Source organism: Peromyscus californicus, unplaced genomic scaffold (assembly GCF_007827085.1).
Source record: "Peromyscus californicus insignis strain IS unplaced genomic scaffold, ASM782708v3 Scaffold_13__1_contigs__length_99412109, whole genome shotgun sequence".
In the NCBI taxonomy this organism is placed as follows: domain Eukaryota; kingdom Metazoa; phylum Chordata; class Mammalia; order Rodentia; family Cricetidae; genus Peromyscus; species Peromyscus californicus.
The window spans coordinates 4,022,838-4,045,546 of record NW_026294424.1 but is presented as its reverse complement, the minus strand read 5'-3'; the positions used below and the strand labels follow the sequence as shown (position 1 = coordinate 4,045,546).

At 42.9% G+C, this 22,709-nt stretch overlaps 1 protein-coding gene across 2 annotated transcripts in view; it reads left to right on the top strand.

Annotated features, from left to right (window-relative positions):
- The first annotated feature begins 1,290 nt into the window (after window positions 1-1,290).
- Window positions 1,291-22,709, top strand: part of Htt (huntingtin) — a 144,758-nt gene continuing 123,339 nt past the window's right edge. For both annotated transcript variants that reach the window (XM_052736145.1, XM_052736144.1), the window contains exons 1-2: window positions 1,291-3,582; window positions 22,231-22,314. In XM_052736145.1, the coding sequence (XP_052592105.1) occupies window positions 3,398-3,582; window positions 22,231-22,314 (269 nt within the window). In that variant the 5' untranslated portion in view covers window positions 1,291-3,397. The remainder of the gene's footprint in view (window positions 3,583-22,230; window positions 22,315-22,709) is intronic.

The window sequence follows — 22,709 nt, the reverse complement described above, 5'->3', positions numbered from 1 at the left end:
TGGAGGGCGGTACATACAGGCAGTGACGAGGCAGTCACGTGTTTGGGTTTACAACCAATGAGAAGGCAGAACAGCTAGACTATATAAAGACATACACACAGGAAGTAGGCCCCTTTCGGAGAGCTCTCTTGACTGAAGAGGATCGCTGAAGCAGGAAGGGTGAGGCTCTTAGCTCTGACCTCTTGGCTTTCTTCTCTGAATGGGCTCTGTGTTTCTTATTTAATAAGACGGTTGGTTACATCTACACTTTCTCATCTTTTTTCCAGGAATGGCTAGACCTTTATCACCATATGGTGTTTCAATGACACATAGATTCTCCAGAACTGGTCACAAAACTTAGTGTAGGTGCATCTAATAGTATAACTCACAGTAATTGTAGCTTAGACAAAATGGAAATGTATTGCTCTGTCACAGTGAAATAAATCCAGAAATAGGCAGGCAGCTCAAATGATAGCTCCAGTCATCCACCCAACTTCTTCCAGCTCCATCATCTCAGAATGTGAGTTTCACACTTGACCCAAAATGACTGCTCTGCTGCTAAGCAACCTATTCTCCTTACAAGCATCCAGAAGAATGTGGGTGCACCCTTTCCTTTGCAGAAGACTTCCCAGAAGCAACACTGCTTCTGCTTGTATCTCACTGGTCAGGATTTTAGGTACATGGTTCTAGTTAGCTATGGAGAGACAGGAACTCTGGTATCTTAGCTAAATGGCAAATTGTCTGTATTTTAAAAAAGGTAATTTCTGAATAAGGTCAGAGTAACTGTTAGAATGCAACTGTATTACTTATTTTTATGTATGGAATTGTATCACCTTGTAATTTATTTACTGAAGCACTAACCCCTCAGAATATCACAATGGATCTGTGTTTGGAAAGCAGAAGGTGACCTCTTCCCTCTTCTGATGGGTTTTGATATGCAGCCAGTCTGGCTTGGAACTCACTATGTAGCCAAGGCTGTCCTTGAACTTGAAATACTCCGGCCCCAACCTCTCTACTACTGGGATTACAGGTATGTACCACGAAGTCCTGGAGAGAGTCTTTAAAGAAGTATTGAGATAAAGTGAGGCTATTAGATCTTAATCCAGTTACTTATGTTTTCATAATAAATTAGGACACAGACACAGAGGGATGGTGGTATGGGGCCTGAAGTGGAAGCTGCTCTGTCAACACCTTGATTTTGGATTTTTTTTTTAAAGATTTATTTATTTATTAGGTATACAGTATTCTGCCTGCCTGTGTCCCTGCAGGCCAGAAGAGGGCACCAGATCTCATTACAAGTGGTTGTGAGCTACCATGTGGTTGCTGGGAATTGAACTCAGGACCTCAGGAAGAGCAGTCAGTGCTCTTAACCTCTGAGCCAACTCTCCAGCCCCATGACTTTGGATCTTTAGTTTGCAGGACTATGAGAATATAAACATCTATTGATAGTTCCCAGATGATGGTACCCTGATCCAGCAGTGCAAGCCAAACAATATACCTATCCTTTGCTGCCCAACAAACTATCAAAGTATAGTGGCCTAGCAATACATATTTATAACTATCCAGTTTCTAGGTCCAGATTATGTAGGTCCTCTGCTACCTGCTTCTCACAGTGGGCAATCAGGTACCAGTTGTCTCTTATCTGAAAGCTTGGCTTCAAAATAATGACTTTAAATCTTTAGTGGTGTCGCCAGAGTCCACTTCTTTGTGGGCTGATGGACCACAAAGTCCTGACGTTAGCCATGGGCAGTTCTTTATGTTAGTCTTGCCAATTGTTCTTTCTCAATGTGTGTAAACAGGGCTGGAGAGATGGTTCAATGGTTAAGAGCACTTGTTGCTATTGCAGAGGACCCAGGTTCAATTCCAAGCACTCACATGGTGGCTCACAATCACCTATAACTCCAGTTCCAGGGGATTAGATGCCCTCTCTGACCTCCTCAGGCATCAAACATGCACATGGTACAACACATAAAGGCAGGCAAAACATGCACACATAAAATAAAAAGAATAAGTCTAATTTAAAAATTAAAAAAACAAAATAATCAATATAAGTTGAGGAGATGGTAGATAGTCAGCAGGACTAAAGTTACATTTGTAACCTAACAACAGTGTGACATCCCATTATTTTTGCCTTGTTCTGTGAGAAGTTCTCTTCTCAAAACTTGACCATTTTGAGAAGATAGAGAAGTGTCTCATGGCCTTGGAATAGGGCTCTTGAGTCATAGGGGTAGCCTGAGGGGCTTAAATGGGTTCTTCAATGAATGCATCAACTCCAGACAGCGCTCTCTGAAGCCAACACTTTTTGCTGGACAGGCTGTAGGAGCTGGATGTATCCACACTATTCTCAGCTTCCTGCTTAATTGCTCACTTGTGGGAGATGAAGGCTCTGGAGACAAGGCCCTCAGCCCTGGTGGCAATGAAGCCCCTTGTAGGTCCTGGCTGATGGTCAGAGCAGTGCCCATGGTCCAGGGCTCATTGTGGAGTGTCTGATCAAAGCTGCACTAATATTCCAGCCTCTCTTTGAGCTGCAACCACTGCTGCCTGCTTGGAACCCTTTATCAGCTTCTTCTACAGCACACTCTCTATGATGCTTCATTTTGTAGATGCTTTTACTTCTGAGCTGACCAGCGCTTCAGGGGGCCATGGATCACAAGGGTTCTTTGGTCCTGCATAAGGGTCACTCTGGTTCCCTTCTCATTTCAGGGAGCCCCCAGCATGCTGTGCTCGGGACTGTATCTCAGGCTACCAGCCGGCTTGTGGACCAGTAAAGCCTCTCTGGGTTTCTGGTTCAGAGCTTCGCCATCGACATTCCGATGTAGGGTGGCTTTCTGCAGGGAAATTTCTTCGCTGCTTTTCCCCTTTCCAACTCCTTCGCCTTTCTTCCAGATCTCCCCAAACCCTGCCGCGTCGCCAACTCCTATGACCACCTTCTCGCCCCTTTTTTTCGATGGCGTACTCCTTCCCAGCCAGTGCTCCGCGGCATCCTTCAAGCCAGCTCTTGGCTCGGCTCCGCCCCTCATCTAGTAGCGCGCCCCGCCCACCTCATCCCTCTCTCTCTCGCCCCGCTCCCTCTACTCAGGGGCGTGGTTTGTCGGGGGAGGGGCGGGGCCATATCGGCGGGGCGGAGATTCTTAACAAGTTGGCCGAGGCAGGGCATACTAACATCCAGCCATTGGGAAAGACGTCGCTTCGGCCTGTCAAATTTGCGAATCCAGCGTGGCCTCGCCTCCGCCGGCATGACGTCACAGGACGCAGGCGCCGCGGGGGTTGCCGGGACGGGCCCAAGATGGCTGGGCCCTTTGGTTCCGCATCTGCCCGCCGCGCACAACCCCATTCATTGCCCCGCTGCTAAGTGGCGCGGCGGAGTGAGAGCAGGCTCCAAGCCTTCGAGGTCTGTCCCGCCGGGCAGGAGGCCGTCATGGCAACCCTGGAAAAGCTGATGAAGGCTTTCGAGTCGCTCAAGTCGTTCCAGCAGCAACAACAGCAGCAGCAGCAGCCTCCTCCACCACCGCCGCCGCCTCAGCCCCCACAGCCGCCACCCCAGGGGCAGCCGCCGCCGCCACCGCCGCTGCCCGGCCCGGCCGAGGAGCCGCTGCACCGACCGTGAGTCCTGGCGCCGCAGCTCCCGCCCGGGGCCCGCTCCCGTGGCCTGCGTGCTGGAGACAGCTAACGCAATCCCCTGCCCAGAGAGAGGGTCGCGGTGCCTCCTGGAGCCAGGCCCTCTTCCTGGCCCGGACCTTCGCCTTGTGGGGTCTTTGGCCTTCCCCAGAGGAGGCAGAGCCTGGTCAGGCCTGCGGGGGACTCGCCGAGGGGTGTCTCGGCCCTAGTGTTTTCGCCCTCCCCAGCTTGTGAAGTTAGGGAGCGAACTTGTTTCTGTCTTCGGGAGAAACTGGGGCTGTGGCGCACATGACTCCAAGACAACTTGGAGAGGGCGAGACCTCTCTCCGGGTTGCTTCTTTAGACCTCGGAGCCGGGAGCGCAGGACCGCGCGAGAGATGTGAGGATAGTGGATGACATAATGCTTTTAGGAGGTCTCGGCGGGAGTGCTGAGGGCGGGGGAGTGTGAACGCGTCCAATGGGATATTTTTTTCCAAGTGACACTTGAAGCAGCCTGTGACTTGAGGCGCTTCGTGTTCTCCTGGCGTTTCGTTTAGTTTGTGTTGCAGTGTAGTAACAAGGTTTTAAGCATCACCAGAGAGGTCTGCTTCTGTATGCTCCTGTTGGTCTGCAGGTTATTGGATGAGTTGTGGTTGTCAAGTACATGGTGAGTTACTTAGGTGTGATTATTAATAAAAATTATATGTGTGTGCGCATATATATATGGAAGAGTCGACTGATATTTATTGCCTGTCTATTTTCTGCTGGAAATAAAATGGACACGTTGGTGATGTACAATTTACACCAGGGAATGAATTTTACCAGTGTTACAGTCAGGCTTGTTTTAAAACATGGGTCACTCGTAGACTCTGTGGATATCTCAAGTGCGCCAGTAAAAATTCCTGTTTAATTCTTTGCTGACGTCGTCGTCATACTTTGGAAGCTTGCTGCGTGTGACTGGAGAGAATATTTGAAGCAGAAGAGAGACAATGAATAACAATAGTCTAAAAAAAGAGAAGTTCAAGACATTTCCTGGAAGTCCATGCTTGCTGAGTGTTCAGCCCTGTGCTTTCTTGCAGTTCAGGCCTTTCAACTCTGGGCATTTTATTTCTAATGTGGATTTGTATAATTAATAAGGAGAACTTTCAGGAAACAACTACTAAGGAATCTCATTATTAATACTCATTTTGGAAAAAATAGTTTTAGTGCTGGGAGTTTAGCTTAAGGCCTCACACATGCAAGGCAAGTGCTTTACCCGTGAGCTTTATTCCCAGCCTATTCTTGGTAATTTTTCTGTTTCTAATAGAATCTTTTTGCTGTCCTGAGAGTCTGATTTTTAAAAAATGAAGATTTGGGGAGAAATGTTGGCTTATTTGATAGGACAGAATATAGGAATAAATTTTCTTCTATAAAGTTTAGGTGTGTTTGAGTAGAAAAATCCTTATCTCTAGATAAGTCATTTCTTTTTTTGCCTTTGAGACAGAGTCTCACTATGTAACTGTCTGGCCTGGAAGTCACAGAGATCCATCCTCCTGCCTCTGTCTCCTCAGTGCTGGGATTAAAGGCATGTGCCACCATGCCTAGTTGTATACGTTATTTCTGATTATTAGATTCTTACCATGACTCTGACTCTCTGGATGTTAGGAATTGTGGAAATTCACATATTCCCCATATTTTCTGTAAACAAGGGTAAGGATGGGGTGGGGTGATTGCTCTGCAGCTGTTTCAAACACAAATTCAATCTGTTTTTGCATAAGTAATTCATTAACATGGTACGGTTCCAAAGTTAGGAAAGGTTAAGTAATAAAAACATCTACCTCCTCATTCTCCTGAGTACGTAACTCTGTCCCTAGGAGCAAGCACTGTTACTATTCATGTGTTCTTCTAGATAAAATCTGGGCATATGTTAGGACAGATTTTTAAATTATTTACAGGCAAAAGTAGTTTGGAACAAAAGCTTTTAAAAGTTTTTAAACCTGTTACTACATTGTACATCAAGAACTGACTGGAACATTTCCCAAAATCAGCTGCATTAGGCTTGTAGTTATTTTAAATAAAAGCATATATCTCATATTTCTGTGTACTTTGCTATTGGAAAAACAGGTATTCGTGAATAATAAGTAACAAACTCACTACTAGGAAGCCTTGATTTTGGCATTTTTGTCCACTTGCTTCAGTTAAAAGTCCCTTTTCCAAATCGAGACCAGCCAAAACAATTTTAGAATGAATCTGTTCTATTTTTATGGCTCTCATTGTATTACAGAGAGCTGGTGTCACAGCCATGCGTGGGCTTCTGTTGAAATAGCTGAGAGCTCGTTCCCTGCTCAGTGTAGAGGAGGCAGGAGCTCTCTGGGACTGGCTGTGGTGGGGCTGATAGGCTGTAAGCAGTTGACATTCACCTTTAACAGTTTTCACTCTTGAGAGTCCTGTCTCATTTTTCCTGATTGTAGTCATTCATTTATCAATATTTGCTGATCATCTCCTGTGTGCATAGCATTATTCTAGCTGCGGATTTTAGCAGGGAACAAAGTTATATCTTCATGAAGCTAAAATTCTAGGGAGGGACATAGACAGTAGTATGTTAATAAGTGATGAGGTACAGTAAAGTCGGGAAGGGATGAGGGAAGGTCAGGACTTAAAGTGTTTTAGACAGGATGTTTAGGTCATGTCTAGTTGAAGCTTTTTTGGAATAAACATCTAAAGAGTCAAGAATCTACTAGGAGAGTGTGTGGAAGAGGCGTGTTCCTGCAGGGAGAACTTGTCAAATGCTTTCCTGAGCGGGGATCAGTGATGTCATTTTTTGCTGGGTGAAATGAGGGTAAGAGTTGTGGTGGGGGAAGGGCAAAGGGTAGAGGGAAGCCACATTGGTGTCATCAGTTATTGCATTTAGCTCCAAATAGAAAATGTGGCTACAGAAGCTTAAACAGGCAAAGGCAAGAGTTTATTTTAAGACAGACCAAGTCTAGGAAGTTCAACAATAAGATCAGGAACCCAGACTCCAAGGCCCAGTCTTTATTCTTGCACACTTTTTTGGTTGTGTGTCTTGTTGATTCATATCAGTTTCTCATTTTCTGGATACTATTCCCTTATCAGATATAATTTGTAAACCCTTTCTGTGGATTGCCTTTTCAGTTCCTCTTTTTGTTTATTTTTGAGACAGGAGTTTGCTATGTACCTCTGGCTGGTCTGGTATACTATGTAGCCCAAGTTGCCCTCAAAACTCTTACTGTGGTTCTCTTGACACAGCTTCCCAAGTACTGTCATACTATAGATATGCCGTGTGTGTGTGTGTGTGTGTGTGTGTGTGTGTGTGTGTGTGTGTGTGTGTGTGTGTGTGTGGTTTGTTGAATGGTGTGAAGTGTATATATGTGTGTGGGGTATGCAGAGGCCAAAAGAGGATATTGAGTGTCTTCCTCTATTGCTCCTCATGTCTTTGACTGACCTAAAGCTCCTGATTTGTATTAAGCTGGCTGGCCAAAACACTGGGGATCTGCCAGTCCCTACCCATCACAGTGAGCTTACAGGCATGCATAGCCACACCTAATTTTACGTGCATGCTGCAGATTTAAACTCAGGATTTAGGCTTGTAAAGCCAGTACTTTCACTCACTGAACGTCTACCCAGCTCAGCTCCCTGATTCACTTTCTTCTCTCTCTCTCTCTCTCTCTCTCTCTCTCTCTCTCTCTCTCTCTCTCTCTCCCTCTCTCCCTCTCTCCCTCCCTCCCTCCCTCCCTCCCTCCCTCCCTTTAGTGTGTGTGTGTGTGTGTGTGTGTGTGTGTGTGTGTGTGTGTGTGTGTGTGTGTGTGTTTTGAGACAGGGTTTCTCTGTGTAGCACTGGCTGTCCTGGAACTCACTTTGTAGGCTCAGCTGGCCTGGAACTCACAGAGATTCACCTGCCTCTGCTTCCCAGGTGCTGGAATTAAACACGTGTGCCTGTGCCACCACTGCCTGGCTGACTCACTTTCTTGATAATGTTCTTCAGCACATAAAAGTTTCCTATTTTGATAAAATCCAATTTGTCTATTTTGTCTTTAGTTGCAGTAGGTTGAATATTTAAGAAACTGCTGCATTATCTGAAATGACAAAGATTTACTCCTGCTCTTTTCTTCTAAGAACTGTGGAAACATAGTGCTGGCATGCAAGTCTGACCCATTTTGAGTTTGTGGTTAAGGCAGAGGTCTGTTAAGGTAGAGGTCTGACTCTTTTCTTTTGCATGTGAAATCCAGCACTTTGGTTAAAGAGAATGTCCTTTTCTCATTGAGTTGTGTGGACATCTTTGTTGAAAGTTAATTACCTTTCTATGTGTAGATTTCCTTACTTCCGTTTCTGTCATTGATCTGTGTGTCTGGTCTGTGCCAGTACTGTACAGTCTTGATTACTGATTTCTATCATGATTTCAAATTATGAACTATGTCCCCTAGCCTTGTCTTTCTCAGTATTGCTTTAGTTATTTTGGGTCCTTTGCATTTCTGTATGAATTGTAGGCTCATTCTGTCAGTTTCTACAAAGAAGCCATCTGAGACTGACTCTATATATCAATCTTATTCTAGTCCATCAATATTGGCAAGCTTTTGTGGCCAGATAGTAAATAATTCAGGCTCTGTGGACATAATGTCATCACAGCTAGTCAGCTCTGCCACTGTAGCATGAAAGCACCCATAGACAGTAAGAGAAGTACATAAAATTGGGATTTTATATAATTTTCAAGTCAAGTTATGAAACATTCATTGACTTTTTTTTTAAATATGTTTTATTCTTCCCCCCCCCCCCCCCCCCCCCCCCCCCCCCGAGACAGGGTTTCTCTGTGTAGCTTTGCGCCTTTCCTGGAACTCACTTGGTAGCCCAGGCTGGCCTCGAACTCACAGAGATCCGCCTGGCTCTGCCTCCCGAGTCCTGGGATTAAAGGCGTGCGCCACCACCACCCAGCTGTTTTTTTTTTTTTTGAGACAGGCTTTTTCTTTGTAGCCCTGGCTGTCCTAGAACTAGCTCTTGTAGACCAGGCTGGCCTCAAAATCACAGAGATCCACTTGCTTCTGCCTCCCAGTGCTGGGATTAAAGGTGTGCACCACCATGTCTAGCTCTTGTGTAGATCTTGTGTAGATAACCATAACTACAGCGAGTTCCTGAGGGCAGCAGCCATGTCATGTCTGGAAGACAGCATTTCACAGCACTCCCCTCTTCCCTGAACCTTAGGGGTGGGGTGGATTTAGATGTCACGTTAGACTGACCATTCAGCAGTCATTTCTCAGTACACTGAGTCTCTGAATTGCTGCCCCTGCAGACAGAGGCTTTTTTGGCCAACGTAGACAGTAGTACTAGTCTATGGGCATAAACATAAATATTTAGAAGGCAGTCTGACAACATGTCTGTTTAGCAAAACAACAATAGTAAGGTCCCCTTTTAGGGCCTCTAACCTCCTTCCTCTGAGTTATACCTTTTGTGGAGCAGGCTTTAAATCCAGTCAGAAAGCAGTTGGTGGTTGTTGTTTGTTTCTGCTCTTTTGGGGGACCCACCACCCAGTTCCCAAATAAATACACTGAGACTTTTTTTTTACTTATGAATGCTCGACCTTAGCTTGGCTTGTTTCTTACCAGCTTTCCTTAACTTATCCCATCTACCTTTTGCCTGTGGGCTTTTCCCGTTCTTTTACTTCTGTAAATCTTACTCTTACTCTGTGGCTTGCTATGTAGCTGGGTGGTTGGGTGGTTGGCTCCTGAAGTCTGGCTACTTCTTTTTTCCTCCCAGATTTCTCCTTCTATATATTCTTTCTGCCTATCAGCCCCACCTATCCTTTCTCCTGCCTTGCTATTGGCTGTTTAGTTCTTTATTAGACTATCAGGTGTTTTAGACAGGCACAGTACACAACTTCAGAGTTAAACAAATGCAGCATAAACCAAAGTAACACACCTTGAGGTAATATTCTACAACAGTTGGTTATCCTTGTATCCTTTATACTGCTGTTGCACCATAGTCACAGTTTGCCTCCGTTGCCTGTATTGTAGCATTCGGGAGCCAGTGCTTAGTAAGGCCATTGATGTCCTTTTTTTCCCCCAATGGCCTACATAACACCTTCTGGCATTATGAAAACTAGCCAACCAAGAGGAAGTTTTCAGGTCAGTTCTATCTTTATTTCTCTGTGTCCTGTATGCCACCAAAGTGTGTTATATCTTCAGCAATAGGGTCTTACCATCTAGTTACATTGGGCAACCAAGAGCAATGGAAATAGCCTGTGTTGTTTGGGAAGTGTGTGCTTCTGGTGTCTCCTTGACTAATAACTTATAAGAAGGTATCCCATGCTTAGTATTGAGAAATTTCATTTAATAATTTATGTTTTCTGGGGGACGCACTGTCCACTCATGCATATACCTGTGTTGAAACTCCTTAAAAAAAAAATACAAACCTATACTTTTAAATTAGTTTTCAAAGTAGTGAGTTCCATAAGGTTTCCCCCCCCCCCATTACATTCTTTACATTCTGTAAAATAACACACAGTTAATACACAACCCATCAATTGCACTCCTGGGCATTAATCCTGGAGAAATTAAAACTTAGAGTCACATAAACATCTGTACGCAAATGATCAGCAGCTCTAGGGGTAATGCCCCAAACTGAAATTAGTTTAGAAGTCCTCAGCAAATAGTTAAGCTACTTAACAACAAGAAGGAATATAGCTGCTGATACCTGCAGCAGCTCAGATGAATAGTGGGAATTGTGGGCCATTGAACAAACTGGTCCCTAATGCCTACATATTGTATGATTCTACTTATGTAACATTTTCTGTAATGTCAGACCTTTGCTGATTTACTTGTTTTTTTGCCTTTGTGTGTGTGTGTGTGTGTGTGTGTGTGTGTGTGTGTGTGTGTGTGTGTGTTTTCTGATTTTTCCCCCCTGTGGTAAAATAACATCATATAAAACGTAACCATTTCAAGTATACAGTCTATGATAGTAAAAACACAATGTTCTGTTGTCACCACCAGCCACCTCTGTAACTCTTCTTTTTGATGTTGCTTTTTAAAGTATATTACGGATTTTCACTTGATGAATTGTGATTGTGCATGCTTATGAACAGGGTGATTTTTGAATTACACATACTCGTAACTTCTGTTGCAATTAACTCATTAGCAGGAAAGGCCCTGGTTATAGTGGTCCTTTTCTATGATGTAGACTATGGGGTGGGCAAGTACTAGGCCTTGGCTCCCTAGTCAAATGGCATTTGTATGTTGAAATAAAGCCTCAGTGTATGTGTTTATTTGCACACTAGCTACTGCCTTTCCCTTATCAGCCCTGGGTTTGATTTTTGGCTCTGCTGACAGATCCTTTCTCTCTAAGCTCATCTTTTCATACTTAAAGTGAGGATAATTGTGAGGACTGAGGAGGTGATGTGCAGCTCCTGTCCCTTTCTCATTTTGTCAGCGTGACTTACATGTTGGCGCTTTGCATGTGATTCCTGCACTAGAGAGAATGAGAACTGGCTTTTTTTTTTCTTTTTAAATAACATAATTACTTTATTGATTCTTTGGGAATTTCACATCATGCACTCCAGTTCTGCTCACCTCCCAGTTCCCCCATATCTTCCCCTCATCCCTGCAGCGCCCCCTAAAAGAAAATTAAAACAAAAGTAAAGCAAGCAAACAAACAAAAACAAGAAAAAAAAAGTACTCTTTGCTTCTCCATCTTTCCTGCCTCTCCATCACCTCTTCATTTGTCCTGGTGGCATTGGGAGTGATGTGTCACATAGAATACCTGTTTGTCCAATTAGCTTTACTAGCAAATGCTCATTTCAGTGAGTCACTGGTCTGGTTCAAGACTTGGTTTCTGGTACACACGGCTGGATCTGCACTGAAACTCCTCTGGGGCTATCTCTTGGCTGCCAGAGTCATGGAGATCCTGCAGGATTCCACAGGACCAGCAAGTGGGGTAGATGTTAGGGTGGGCCAACCCAAGGCCCACCTGTAGGTCTGGGTGGTAGCTGAGCTGCTCAGTCCAGCCCACTGGTGCCTCCCACCTCAGGCAAGGGGGCGGAGCCAACTTCCTTCCGGATGCCATCAAGGTCAGTGAGAACTGTTTGTGCTTTAGTCACTAAAAACAGAGTTCCAGACTCATGGCAGGTTCTCAGGAAATACTTGTTAAATGCATAGAGTTATAATCTATATTTTGTTAAACATACAGTAGTTTTCATACTTTGTACTTTTGTTTTTTAAATTACATATTTTTTCTACTTACCAGTTGCATGCTTTAGAACCTTTGTCTTTTTTTATTAAAATATTGTGGGCAGGCCAGGCTTGGTGACCCACACATTTAATCCCAGCACTTGGGAGGCAGACACAGGAGGATCTCTGTGAGCTCAAGGCCAGCCTAATCTACATGGTGAGCTCCAGGACAGCCGGAGCTGTATAGTGAGGCCCTGTCTCAAAAAACCCAAACCAAACCAAAAGAAAATTGTGGGCTAGTGAGATAGTGAGTGGAGGTGCTTGCTGCCAAGTCTGACAAACACTCTGAGTTTGATCTCGGGGACCCACGTGGTGGAAGGAGAGGACCGATGTCCACAAGTTGTCTCTGACCACATGAGTGCCGTGTGCATGTAAAACTGTATAAAACTTGGCCACCGTTGTCAGGCAGAAACTAGCGCTGGTGGCAGCCTTCCTTCAGCGGAGGCCTCTTCCCGTAGTGTTTCCTCACTGCACGGCTCTGTAGTCTCACCACACAAGTGTGTACTTTAAACAGTCTTGTTGGGTTTTCTTACTTTGTGGAGACAGTAGTTGTGACAGGAATTAAACTTGGCCTTGAGGAGAAAATTTGTCGCACACTTAACCACTGGATTTCACTCCACTGTTACTCAGTTTTGAATATCACATGAATAGAATCATACAGCCTCACCTGTTCATACTCACATGTGTGTTGCAGCTCCTTTTGTTTAGTGTTGTTGGTTTAATATTTACCCATGTAGTTAGTCTGTTTTGTATGAATATGCTATGTTTTTCTCACCTTAGTTGTATGTTTGGGTTATTAAGTATTTACAGTTAAGTGCTGCTGTGAACATACCTCCTCCCATCTTGGCCTATCTTTTCCCCTCACAAAATGGTGCTTTTTAATGAGCAATTCCTCATTTTGATGAGGTCGAATGTATCATACTTTTCCATTATGGTAAGTGCTTCTATTTCTTTTTTGATGAATTTTTAATCAACCTGAGGTCATGAGACATTTCCTAATTCTTTTGCATAAATGAGATATTGATTTGCTTTTCCCATTGAAGTTGGTTGTGTATCAGGAGTTAGTTTTTGTGTGTGGTGTGAAATAGACTTGTTTGTCCTTCCAGTGTGGCCACTCCTTTCTCATGTTTCCTTGATGCTCTGTGTGTATCGCCTCCCTTTATTATTATGATTATGATTATGATTATTATTATGATTATTATTATTTTGGTTTTTTTTTTAAGAGAATTTCTCTGTGTAACAGCTCTGACTGTTCTGGAATTCACTCTGTAGACCAGGCTGGCCTTGAGCTTGAACTCATAGAGATCTGTCTGTCTCTGCCTTCTGAGTTCCGAGATTAAAGGCCTGTGCCACCACCTCTTGGCTGTCTTGTTTTTTGTTTTTTTTGTTTTTGTTTTTGGTTTGTTTATCTATTTCAGACATAGTTTTGTTTTGTAGCCCATGCTGGCCTTGAACATGTGATCTTCCTGCCTCTACTACTTCCTCCATTCTAGGATTGAAGATGTATACCATGTCTGGCTCTAGTTATCTCTAAGTAAGGCGAGTCTCTTGCTAATAACTCTTCATTGTACAGTACATTATGCTTCAGTCTGTCTTTGTATTTGAAGGACCTTTGTACTCCATACTGGTTCTTGTGTCTTTCCTAGATGGCTTCTTCTATGTCTCACATAGAAGATATTGTCACATCACAGTTCTTTGCTGTTGGAAGACTGAAGGGTTTTGCTGCTTAAAAGACCATGAATTTTAATAGTCTTAAGTGTTGCCTGCATGATGTGTGTGTGTGTGTGTGTGTGTGTGTGTGTGTGTGTGTGTGTGTGTATGTGTAAAGTGATGTGCTCAGTAATTAACCATGTGTGATTTTTCAGGGAATCTCTTCTTGAGAAAGTATACCCTGTAATTCCAAATGAGTTGGTGATTCAACATTTAAAGAAAAATCTTTTTGGCCTGGTGGTGGTGGTGCATGCCTTTAATCTCAGGACTTAGCAGGCAGAGGCAGGCAGATCTCTTGAATTGCAGTGTTGCACGAATTCTAATTGGTCTTATAATAAAAACCTAGAGCCAGATATCAGGGTGAAAGCTGAAAGATCAGAGAAGCAGAGCAAGCCACAGCCACCGCCTCTTACCTCACCAACTCCTCAGCCTGAAAAGACCATATGTTCCTGTCTCCTCCCGCCTTATATTCCTTTCTCTGCCCAGCCATATCACTTCCTGTCTCAGCCTTCCTAGTGCTGGGATTAAAGGTGTGTGATCCCAAGTGCTGGAATTAAAGGTGTGTGCCACCACTGCCTGGCTCTGTTTCTCTTTTAGACTGGATTAATCTCATGTAGCCCAGTGTGGCCTTGAACTTACAGAAATCCAGATGGATCTCTGCCTCTGCCTCCTGAGTGCTAAGATTAAAGGTGTGTGCCACCTTTATGGCTAACTCTATGGCTAGCTCTGTCCTCTGATCTTCAGGCAAGCTTTATTTCCTAGATTACAAACAATGTATCACCACATTTGAGGTCAGCCTGGTCTACAGAGCAGTTCCAGGATAACCAGGGCTATACAGAGAAACCCTGTCTCAAAAAAAAAAAAAAAAAAGAAAAAAGAAAAAAAATCCTAAGCGTGAAGCAACACTCGTGTAATAGAACTTGGCAAAAGTTAGAGAGCAGCTGATGAGGAATTAGAAGCTGTGGATTCCTGCCCTAGTTTGCTGTGTTTTCCATGGGCAGTACAGGCTCTTAGACCTCAGTCTTGCCCCCGGTGTGGTGTGTGTGTGTGTGTGTGTGTGTGTGTGTAAATCCTGGTGAGGAGAAATGTTTTCAAATTCCTTGAGTGGTCCAGTTTACCCTCTCAGTGTGGAATCTCATTTTCTTAAAAAAATTTATTTTTAATTTGGTATATACACACACACACACACACACACACACACACACACACACACACACACATGCACACACACACATAATCTGTGTGGGGGTGGGGAGGTCCTATGCACATGAGTGTAAGTGCCCTGCAGAGGGTATTGGTTGGGTCTCCTGTATCTGGAGTTATAGGTAATTGTGAGCCACCTGATCTAGGTCCTGGGAATTGAACTTGTGACCTCTGGAAGAGCAGCAAGCACTCCTAACACTCCATCTCTCCAGCCCCTGGGATCACATTTTTAAAAGCACGATCAGTGGAATTTTAAAGTTAAGAATTTAGATGAGAGGGCCTGAATTTGTATTTTTAGAGGTAGTTCTTAGATAATTTAAAAATGAGTTACAGTGTGCTATAGAGCCTGGATTTAACATGCCCCCATAATTGTGAGCCTCTGTGGATTGCTTCGTTGCACACTTAGAAGAAGCTGGCTGAAGCTTGTTTTTATTTCGAAGATATAGTTTCCAGAGGTTTCCAGAAGAGCCTGGATTGTATTTACCCTGTTGATACAGTTCTTGCCCTAAGCTGTGCAGTTCCTTTTATTCATTTTACTTCTCATTAAAAACAAATCAGTCTGACTCATCTTTAAAAATCTACCGAATTCCATAGGGAATGAAATAGCTACAGGTTGTTTTTTGTTTGTTTGTTTTTTAAACATCACATTTTCTTATTGGATAGAATGAGATAGAAAAGAGTTTTTTCAGATGGGGACCTAGGTCAGGTATTGGGAGCTGGAGGTGAGACAGGAGGACCTTGACTTCTCATCTGGAGGGGGTACAGAGTGAGGTCCAGGCCAGCCTGGGAGAGAGGGAAGGGGAGAGCAGGATTGAGGGGGCACTTTACAGAACTCAGCTGGAAGATGTATGCCCCAAACAACTGCAAGCTTTACCATTTCATCTCTTTTAAACTAATGTTTAAAGGGCCAGTGTTCCCAAAGGTTGGGGGAATATTGGTGGGGAATGAGATTGAAAGGTAGCCTGAGGTCAAATTGATATGTTGTTTTGAGACAAGGTTTTGTTTTGTATATCCCAGGCTCTTCTCCAATCCCTGATTCTCCTTCCTCAGTCTTGAATGTTGCCAAATTATAATATTGGGATCTTGTTCAAATTGACTTGAGAAGTCTCTACTAGAGGTCCTGGCTTCTGACCTGCAGAGTGTACCAGAAGGATTTTAACTTTCTGATATTCCTGGCTAGTGTACTCCTCTCTGTTCTAAGGGTGCCTTCCAAATCTCATTAGAGTGTGCTAAGAGGAGATACTTTTCATAAGGCCTCGGATGTTCTGGCCTGCACTTCTAAACTGGCAGACAGAGAGGTTGACTCTAATAGAAGAGTTGTGCTGCTCTTAGAATGTACAGTGTGCCAGAGTACACATGCATAGGGGATATAAGAAAAACAGAACAATATCACTGTGATGGCAAGTACATGGCTTGCTTTTCACACAAAGCGGGTACTTAATAACTGTTGCTTGAATTTTAAGTCAGACTAGCAACTATTTCGAACTTTATTTAGTAGCAGAATTTTATGATTATGGAACTAGCAGATGTAAGAAGGTTACCTTTTTCCTGAAAGGGGTTTAGTTTGCTGGAAAATGGTTCATGACGAGGTAAAAAGAGGAAATTTGAGATTTGTCTTGTTGATTTGGTTGACTGTTATAGCCTACTCTGTTTTTGACAATAACATCGTGGTAACAAGAATCTGTGAACAAGTGATCTTTGCATGCAAAAGCGCATGTGTGCATAGGCTGCCTGTGGAAGGTAGAGGACAACTATGGAGGGTGGCTTTGGTTGTATTAGTCAGGGAACAGGACTGGAAAGGGGTGTGTGTGTGTGTGTGTGTGTGTGTGTGTGTGTGTGTGTGTGTGTATGTGGGTATGTCTTAGTTACTGTTCTGTTGCTGTGATGAAACACCGTGACCAAGGGAACTTATAAAAAGAAGTAGTTAATTGGGGGCTTGCTTACAGTTTTAAAGTGTTAGTCTGTTATCATCATGTCAGGATTGTGGAGTCAGGCAGGCAGGCATGGTGCTGAGAAGTAGCTGAGAACTCACATCTGATCAGCAGCTTGCAAGCAGAGAGAGACACTAGACCTGGTATGAGCTTTTCAAACCTCAAAGCCCACCCCCAGTGACAGAGCTCTTCTGACAAGGCCATAATTCCTAATTCTTTCCAAAGAGGTCCATTAATTAGTACCAAAAATTCAAACATGTGAGCCTATAGGGGCCATTCTCATTCTAACTGTGTACGTGTGTGTGTGTGTGTGTGTGTGTGTGTGTGTGTGTGTGTGTGTGACACACACACACTTTTTTTTAGAGATTTATTAGAGTGGTTTACAAGCTGTGGTCTGGGTGGTCCAGCAATGACTTATCTCCTGATAGAAAGGCCAATAATACAGTAGTTGTTCAGACTGCAAGTCTCAGCAGTTCCAAGCTGGTGCTGGAATCCTGGAAGACTTCTAGAGAGCTGTGGGTCTTGAGTCTGTGTTGGAGTCCTGAAGGAGTAGGTTCTAACACCAGGGAAGGAATGCCTCAGCAACAGGATAGATGAACTTGCTAGGGAGAGTGAGGACAAGCTTGCAAAAAGCAAAAGCTTCCTCCTTCTGTGTCCTTTTATGTGGGCAGCCACCAGAAGATGTGGCCCCAATTTAAGGGTGGGTCTTTCCACTACCAGTGATTCAGTCAAGAAAGTCCCTCACAGATGTGCCCAGCTGGTTTTAGTTGATTCCAGAAGTAGTCAGCCAAGATTAGCCATCTCATTGGTCATTTCCTTTCTGCCTTATTTTCTACCCCTCCTCCTTCTCTTTGTCCTTCTCCACTCCCCATCTGTCAGGCTAATTGGCTTGTGACCTTCCAGGTAATTCCTCATTTGTGCCTCCTAGTTCTGCTTAGGAGTGCTAAGATTACAGATGTGAACTGCTGCATTTAGCCTTTAATATGGTTTTAGGGATCGAATTCAGGTCATTGGGCTTGCAGGGTAGATACTTTCATTCACTGAGCCATCTTCCTGGCTCTTTAAGTCATTTTCTTACCAGACCAAAGAATTTGAGCTGAGGATGTTTGGGATAAATCTTTATAATTTCTACCTTTCTTTGACCTCTTGGTTTGGAAACTTAAGTGTATAGTTAGGATCATTGTTTATCTTCTGAGTCTCCAAAGACTCACTCAAGAAATTAGTGCTGATAGTTTCTTCAATGGATTCTCCCACATCAGGCATTTATTTATTTGATAAGCTCTGTAGAATGCTATACGGTGTGGGTGCTGAGTGCCAGTAATGTAGATAGGATGTGGTCCCTCCCCCCTCACTTCTGGGGATATAATCTAAGGAGCACTGCCTGAAGAAGAACCAGCAGGACCTGGAGAAGGGCCACTGGCAAATAAGAAGGCTTCCCCGAAGGCCTTCAGTGCCTCAGACTGGACAGAACAACAGAATCATGAATTCTCATTTCATTGTTAAGATAGGTATCATCTTTAAGTCATAATTCGATAAGCTTGATTAAGTAAGTGGATCACATTATCATTTGGGTTTATCTCATGAGGGAGGGGGAAGGAGAATGAACACAGGAGAAAACTTTTCCAAAGAAATAAATGTTCCATAGGCCTAGCTAGTTCATCAGACATGTAATTGGTGTGAAGCTGTTGTTGTTTTTTAAAATTTTTTAAATGTGTGTTTGTGTGTGGTGATTGTGTAGAGCATGCATGTGTGCACAGGTGTGTGCCAGAGTGTGGAGGCCTGAGATTGATGTCAGGGACCTTCATTGATCATTTTACTACTTTTTTCTTTGAGATCAGGTCTCTGAGTCAAACTCAGACTTGTGTTGATAGCCAGCCAACTCCCAATGATCCCATCTCCACCTTCCAAGGCTGGAATCACAGGTGGATGTCACTGTCACCTTGTATTTAAATGGGTTCTGGGAATCTGAATGGATTCTGGCTCCTTTGCTTTGCACAGCAAGTGTTTTAACCACTGAGTCATCTTTTCAGGCCTGATTTTTTAAATTTTTAAATTTTTTCCTTAAACTCTTTTTTGGTAACCATTCCATCCATGATTCTACTAAGTGATATACATGTTGGAGCCCCACACAGTAATTCGTAACTACAGAAAAGTTGGCATGTTGATGTGCCGCTTCTGTCAATACGTGCCTCATAAACTTGTCACAACCTGAAGGGACCTTGAGAATCATCTTGATTAGGAGTCCACCTCCACCCCCAATATCATGTCAGTCTTTCGATGAGACCACTAATCATGGTGGGCCCATCAAAAGTAACTGTTTACCATGCTGCCTGAGTTAGCTGAGTCCCATCAATTGGAATTGCGAAAGTTGTCCCAGAGCAAAGGGACTTGGTCAGTTTCTCCTTTTGGCTCACTGCCTTCTAGGCCTAGAGGTTCTATTTCGATCTGAGGTCACTGAAACTCTCAGATCATGAATGTTTCTATACTGTCATTAGGTTGTGAGGCCATTGAGTTCAGTGTGGTCAGCCTTCTTTTTATCACTGGTTGGCTAAGAAGTCCTTGTAGGCACCAGTGTAACATGGCCACATTGAGGTCTGTCTGACTTTCGTTCATTTAAAGCCTGGGACAGAATTTCCCTGTGCAAGTCAAAGGATAATGGGTTGGTGTCTTAGTTTGCTCTCTAAAATGCTTAAGGTGGTTGGTGTTCTCTAAGGATCCTGACGGTTATCTTAAAGGAGGGAGAATCGAAGCTGCTGCAGGGAGGCTTTACTACAAGTGGCTTAAAGAAGAAAACATTTTATTCTCATAGCATTTTCTTTATAATGTGAGAAAATATGTTCTTTTAATATACATTCTGTGGGATTTGACTAATGCACCAATTTCTGTGACTAACATAATCAGGATTCATAAATGTAATTTATTATTATTATAAGGCATTCATGATGTGTGTGTGTGTGTGTGTGTGTGTGTGTGTGTGTGTGTGTGTGTGTGTGTGTGTGCATGCTGCATGCATGCATGCCCGTACACAAAGGAACATGTGTGGAGGTCAGAGGACAACTTTGGGAATTAGTTCTCTCTATTGTAGCTCTAGGGATCATACTCAGGCCCTCAGGCTCATATGGCAAGTATTTTTACTGTCTGAGCCATCTTGCTAGCCCCATAATCTGCATTTAGAGTGATTTTGTCACTCCTCAGAGCTCCGTATGCCTCTTTGCTGTCACCATATGTAATTACTGGTCATATTTTCATTCTTACAGTTTTGTTGGTTCCAGAATGTTCAAAAATAGAACCACTGTGTGTCAGTCTTTGGAGTCTTAATTCCTTTTCTCAAGTGTAATGCATTGTGATTTGCCCCTGTATACTATCAATAGCTACTTCCTTTTTCTAGCTAAGTAGTTTCCATTGTTTGGCTATCACATTTTGTTTGTCTTTTGCTGAGTGAAGGATGTTTGCTAGATTTCAATTCTTTTGAGGATGGGAGATGTGGGGAGCCTGTGCTTCTGAAGGGCATATAGGGACCCAAGATGTGTTTCCATGCTGTTCTGCACTCTTCTGTCTTTATCTATAGAATCGAAACCTGAGTATTGGGCATGTTTGTTCTGATTGGAGGGAGATAGCTAGGACAAACAGATGCAATAGTAATTCTGTATGTCACTCGTGTTCCCAGTCTATCTTTGGGACCAAGTTATGTGGATGATCAGCAGTCTGCAGCATGACTTGTCAGGAAAAGTCCCTTTTAGGAAAGAGATGAAGGAGACACACTTACCCCAGTGCTGATTGATTCTTTACTGGCATAGCACTCAGGCTTTGGATATTTTTTGTGGTGGGAACCCTTTTTGGTCATCTTATATCTGAGAATTTTAGCCATAAGGATAATTGAATGATGTGTTGTTATTTAGTTTGTACCCTTTTAAAGATTTTTTTAAATTTTTATTTTATGTGTATGAGTGTTTTGCCTACATTACACAGCACAATTTCCTTCACCTTTGGCTTTACCTTTCCTGGGGTCTGCCTTGTCTTTTCCTATCTGCCTGACTGTCCTTCGGAAGATATGCTATCAGTGGGTTTGTGCAATTTTAATAGCCTGTGTTGTTGTATGTACTTAGAGAAGCTTGAGGGCTGCATTAGGAATCAAATGCAAATTATTTGTTTGCAAGGTTTTTTTTTTTTATTTCCTTATAATTAAACTCTCCCCAAAACTAGTGGTCTTGTGGTTTGTTTCTAGTTATCCTATGCTTTAAATCTTTCCTGTCTACTTTACTTTGATTTTGCTGACTTTGAAGACTCCTGAAGCTATAGGATAGGTGGAGAGAAGCACTTTAGTCTGGCTTCTTGACTAGGCTGTTCATCTCCTTTGCTTACTGACAGGTTTTGTTGTTTGAAACAGGGTTTTTGTGTAGCCCTGGCTGTTCTGTTTCCTTTTTTTTTTTTTGTTTGTTTGTTTTTTGTTTTTCGAGACAGAGTTTCTCTGTGTAGCTTTGTGCCTTTCCTGGAACTCACTCTGTAGCCCAGGCTGGCCTCGAAATCACAGAGATCTGCCTGCCTCTGCCTCCCGAGTGCTGGGATTAAAGGCGTGCGCCACCACCCACTGCCTGGCTTTTTTTTTTTTTTTTTTTTTTAAAGAAGGCCTTATTTCTAGTTGTTTGTGGATGTAGACTAGTTAGCCACTGAGGTCTATATCGTATACTGACCATATTTAATCAACCATATCAAGTTTGAAAACAGAGGCAGCTTGGTACATGTTTTCAGTGTACAGTTCTGTGAAATTTGACTAACCCATAAATCCTGTGGTCACCATGATCAGGATTTATAAATTTTATTTTATTTATTATATTATTGATACAGGATAGTATCATATTTTGTGTTTCACTGAGTATCTTTTACTCATTGTAATCCATGTCTCCATAATCTTACTACTAAGAAAGAAAAGAGGTTACTAATTAATCTGTAATATGCCATTGGTTGTAATATGCATTCTTATTTCGATGTCATTAAATGGGTGGAAATCTGAACTGAATGTGGATTAGTGAGATATAGGTTATATTTAAAGTTAGATCACCAGTTCTGGCTCTTCCTACCTGTGTGATCTTTGGCAAGTCAAGGCAAAGATCAAGCTTTGCAAATTTTGGTGGGTGGTCAGCATTCTGTAGCATAACTCATCAGGAAAAATCCCTTTTAGGAAAGAGATGAAGGAGACATATTCACTGGCCTCGGTACTGACAGATTCTTTACTGACATAATGCTCATGCTCTGGATCTTTCTGTGCTGGGAACCCCTGCACAGTCTTCTTCTTCTTCTTTACCTTTCACGAGGTCTTTCTTGCCTGCGTGACTGTTGGCACTTCATTTTCTTCTTTTCTCTATAATGGGGAAAATAATGCTTTTTTGACGCCTCTGATGTTTTTGTGTGAGTGGTGCATTAGGAAGCCCTTGATGGAGCTCATCTGTCATCATCTCTCGTTATCCTCATGCTACCCTGTTCCCAGCATGGAGTTAGTGATTCACTAGTAGTAGCCAAGAAGTACTTAGGAATCAATGAAATATAGAAACAAATGAAATGGTCACCAGCGCATGCTCATTTACTTTCCTTTTGAATTTTAGAAAGAAGGAACTCTCAGCCACCAAGAAGGACCGTGTGAGTCATTGTCTAACAATATGTGAAAACATCGTGGCACAGTCTCTCAGGTAATTTTTTTTAATGATTTATTTATTTATTTATGTATATGAATGTTCTATTTGCATGCCTGTATTACAGAAGAGGGCACCAGATCTCATAGATGGTTGTGAGCCACCATGTGGTTGCTGGGAACTTCGGGAAGGTATTGGCAATGTATAAATGAAAGGCTTAATAGTCTGTATTGTGAATCATTAAAGAAAAGACCATTATTCTAATAAGAAAAAGATAAAGAAAACAAGTATTTCAAGAAAGAAATTTGACTAGGCTACTTGGACAGAGGCAGGAGGTTCATGAGTTAGAGGCTAGTCTGTGCTTTTTAAAAGCATGACCTCTTTTTTTTTTCTTTTTTTAAAAGAAAGGAATTGGGTGCAGGTTGGGCTCAGTACTTATTTCATGTTCTCTA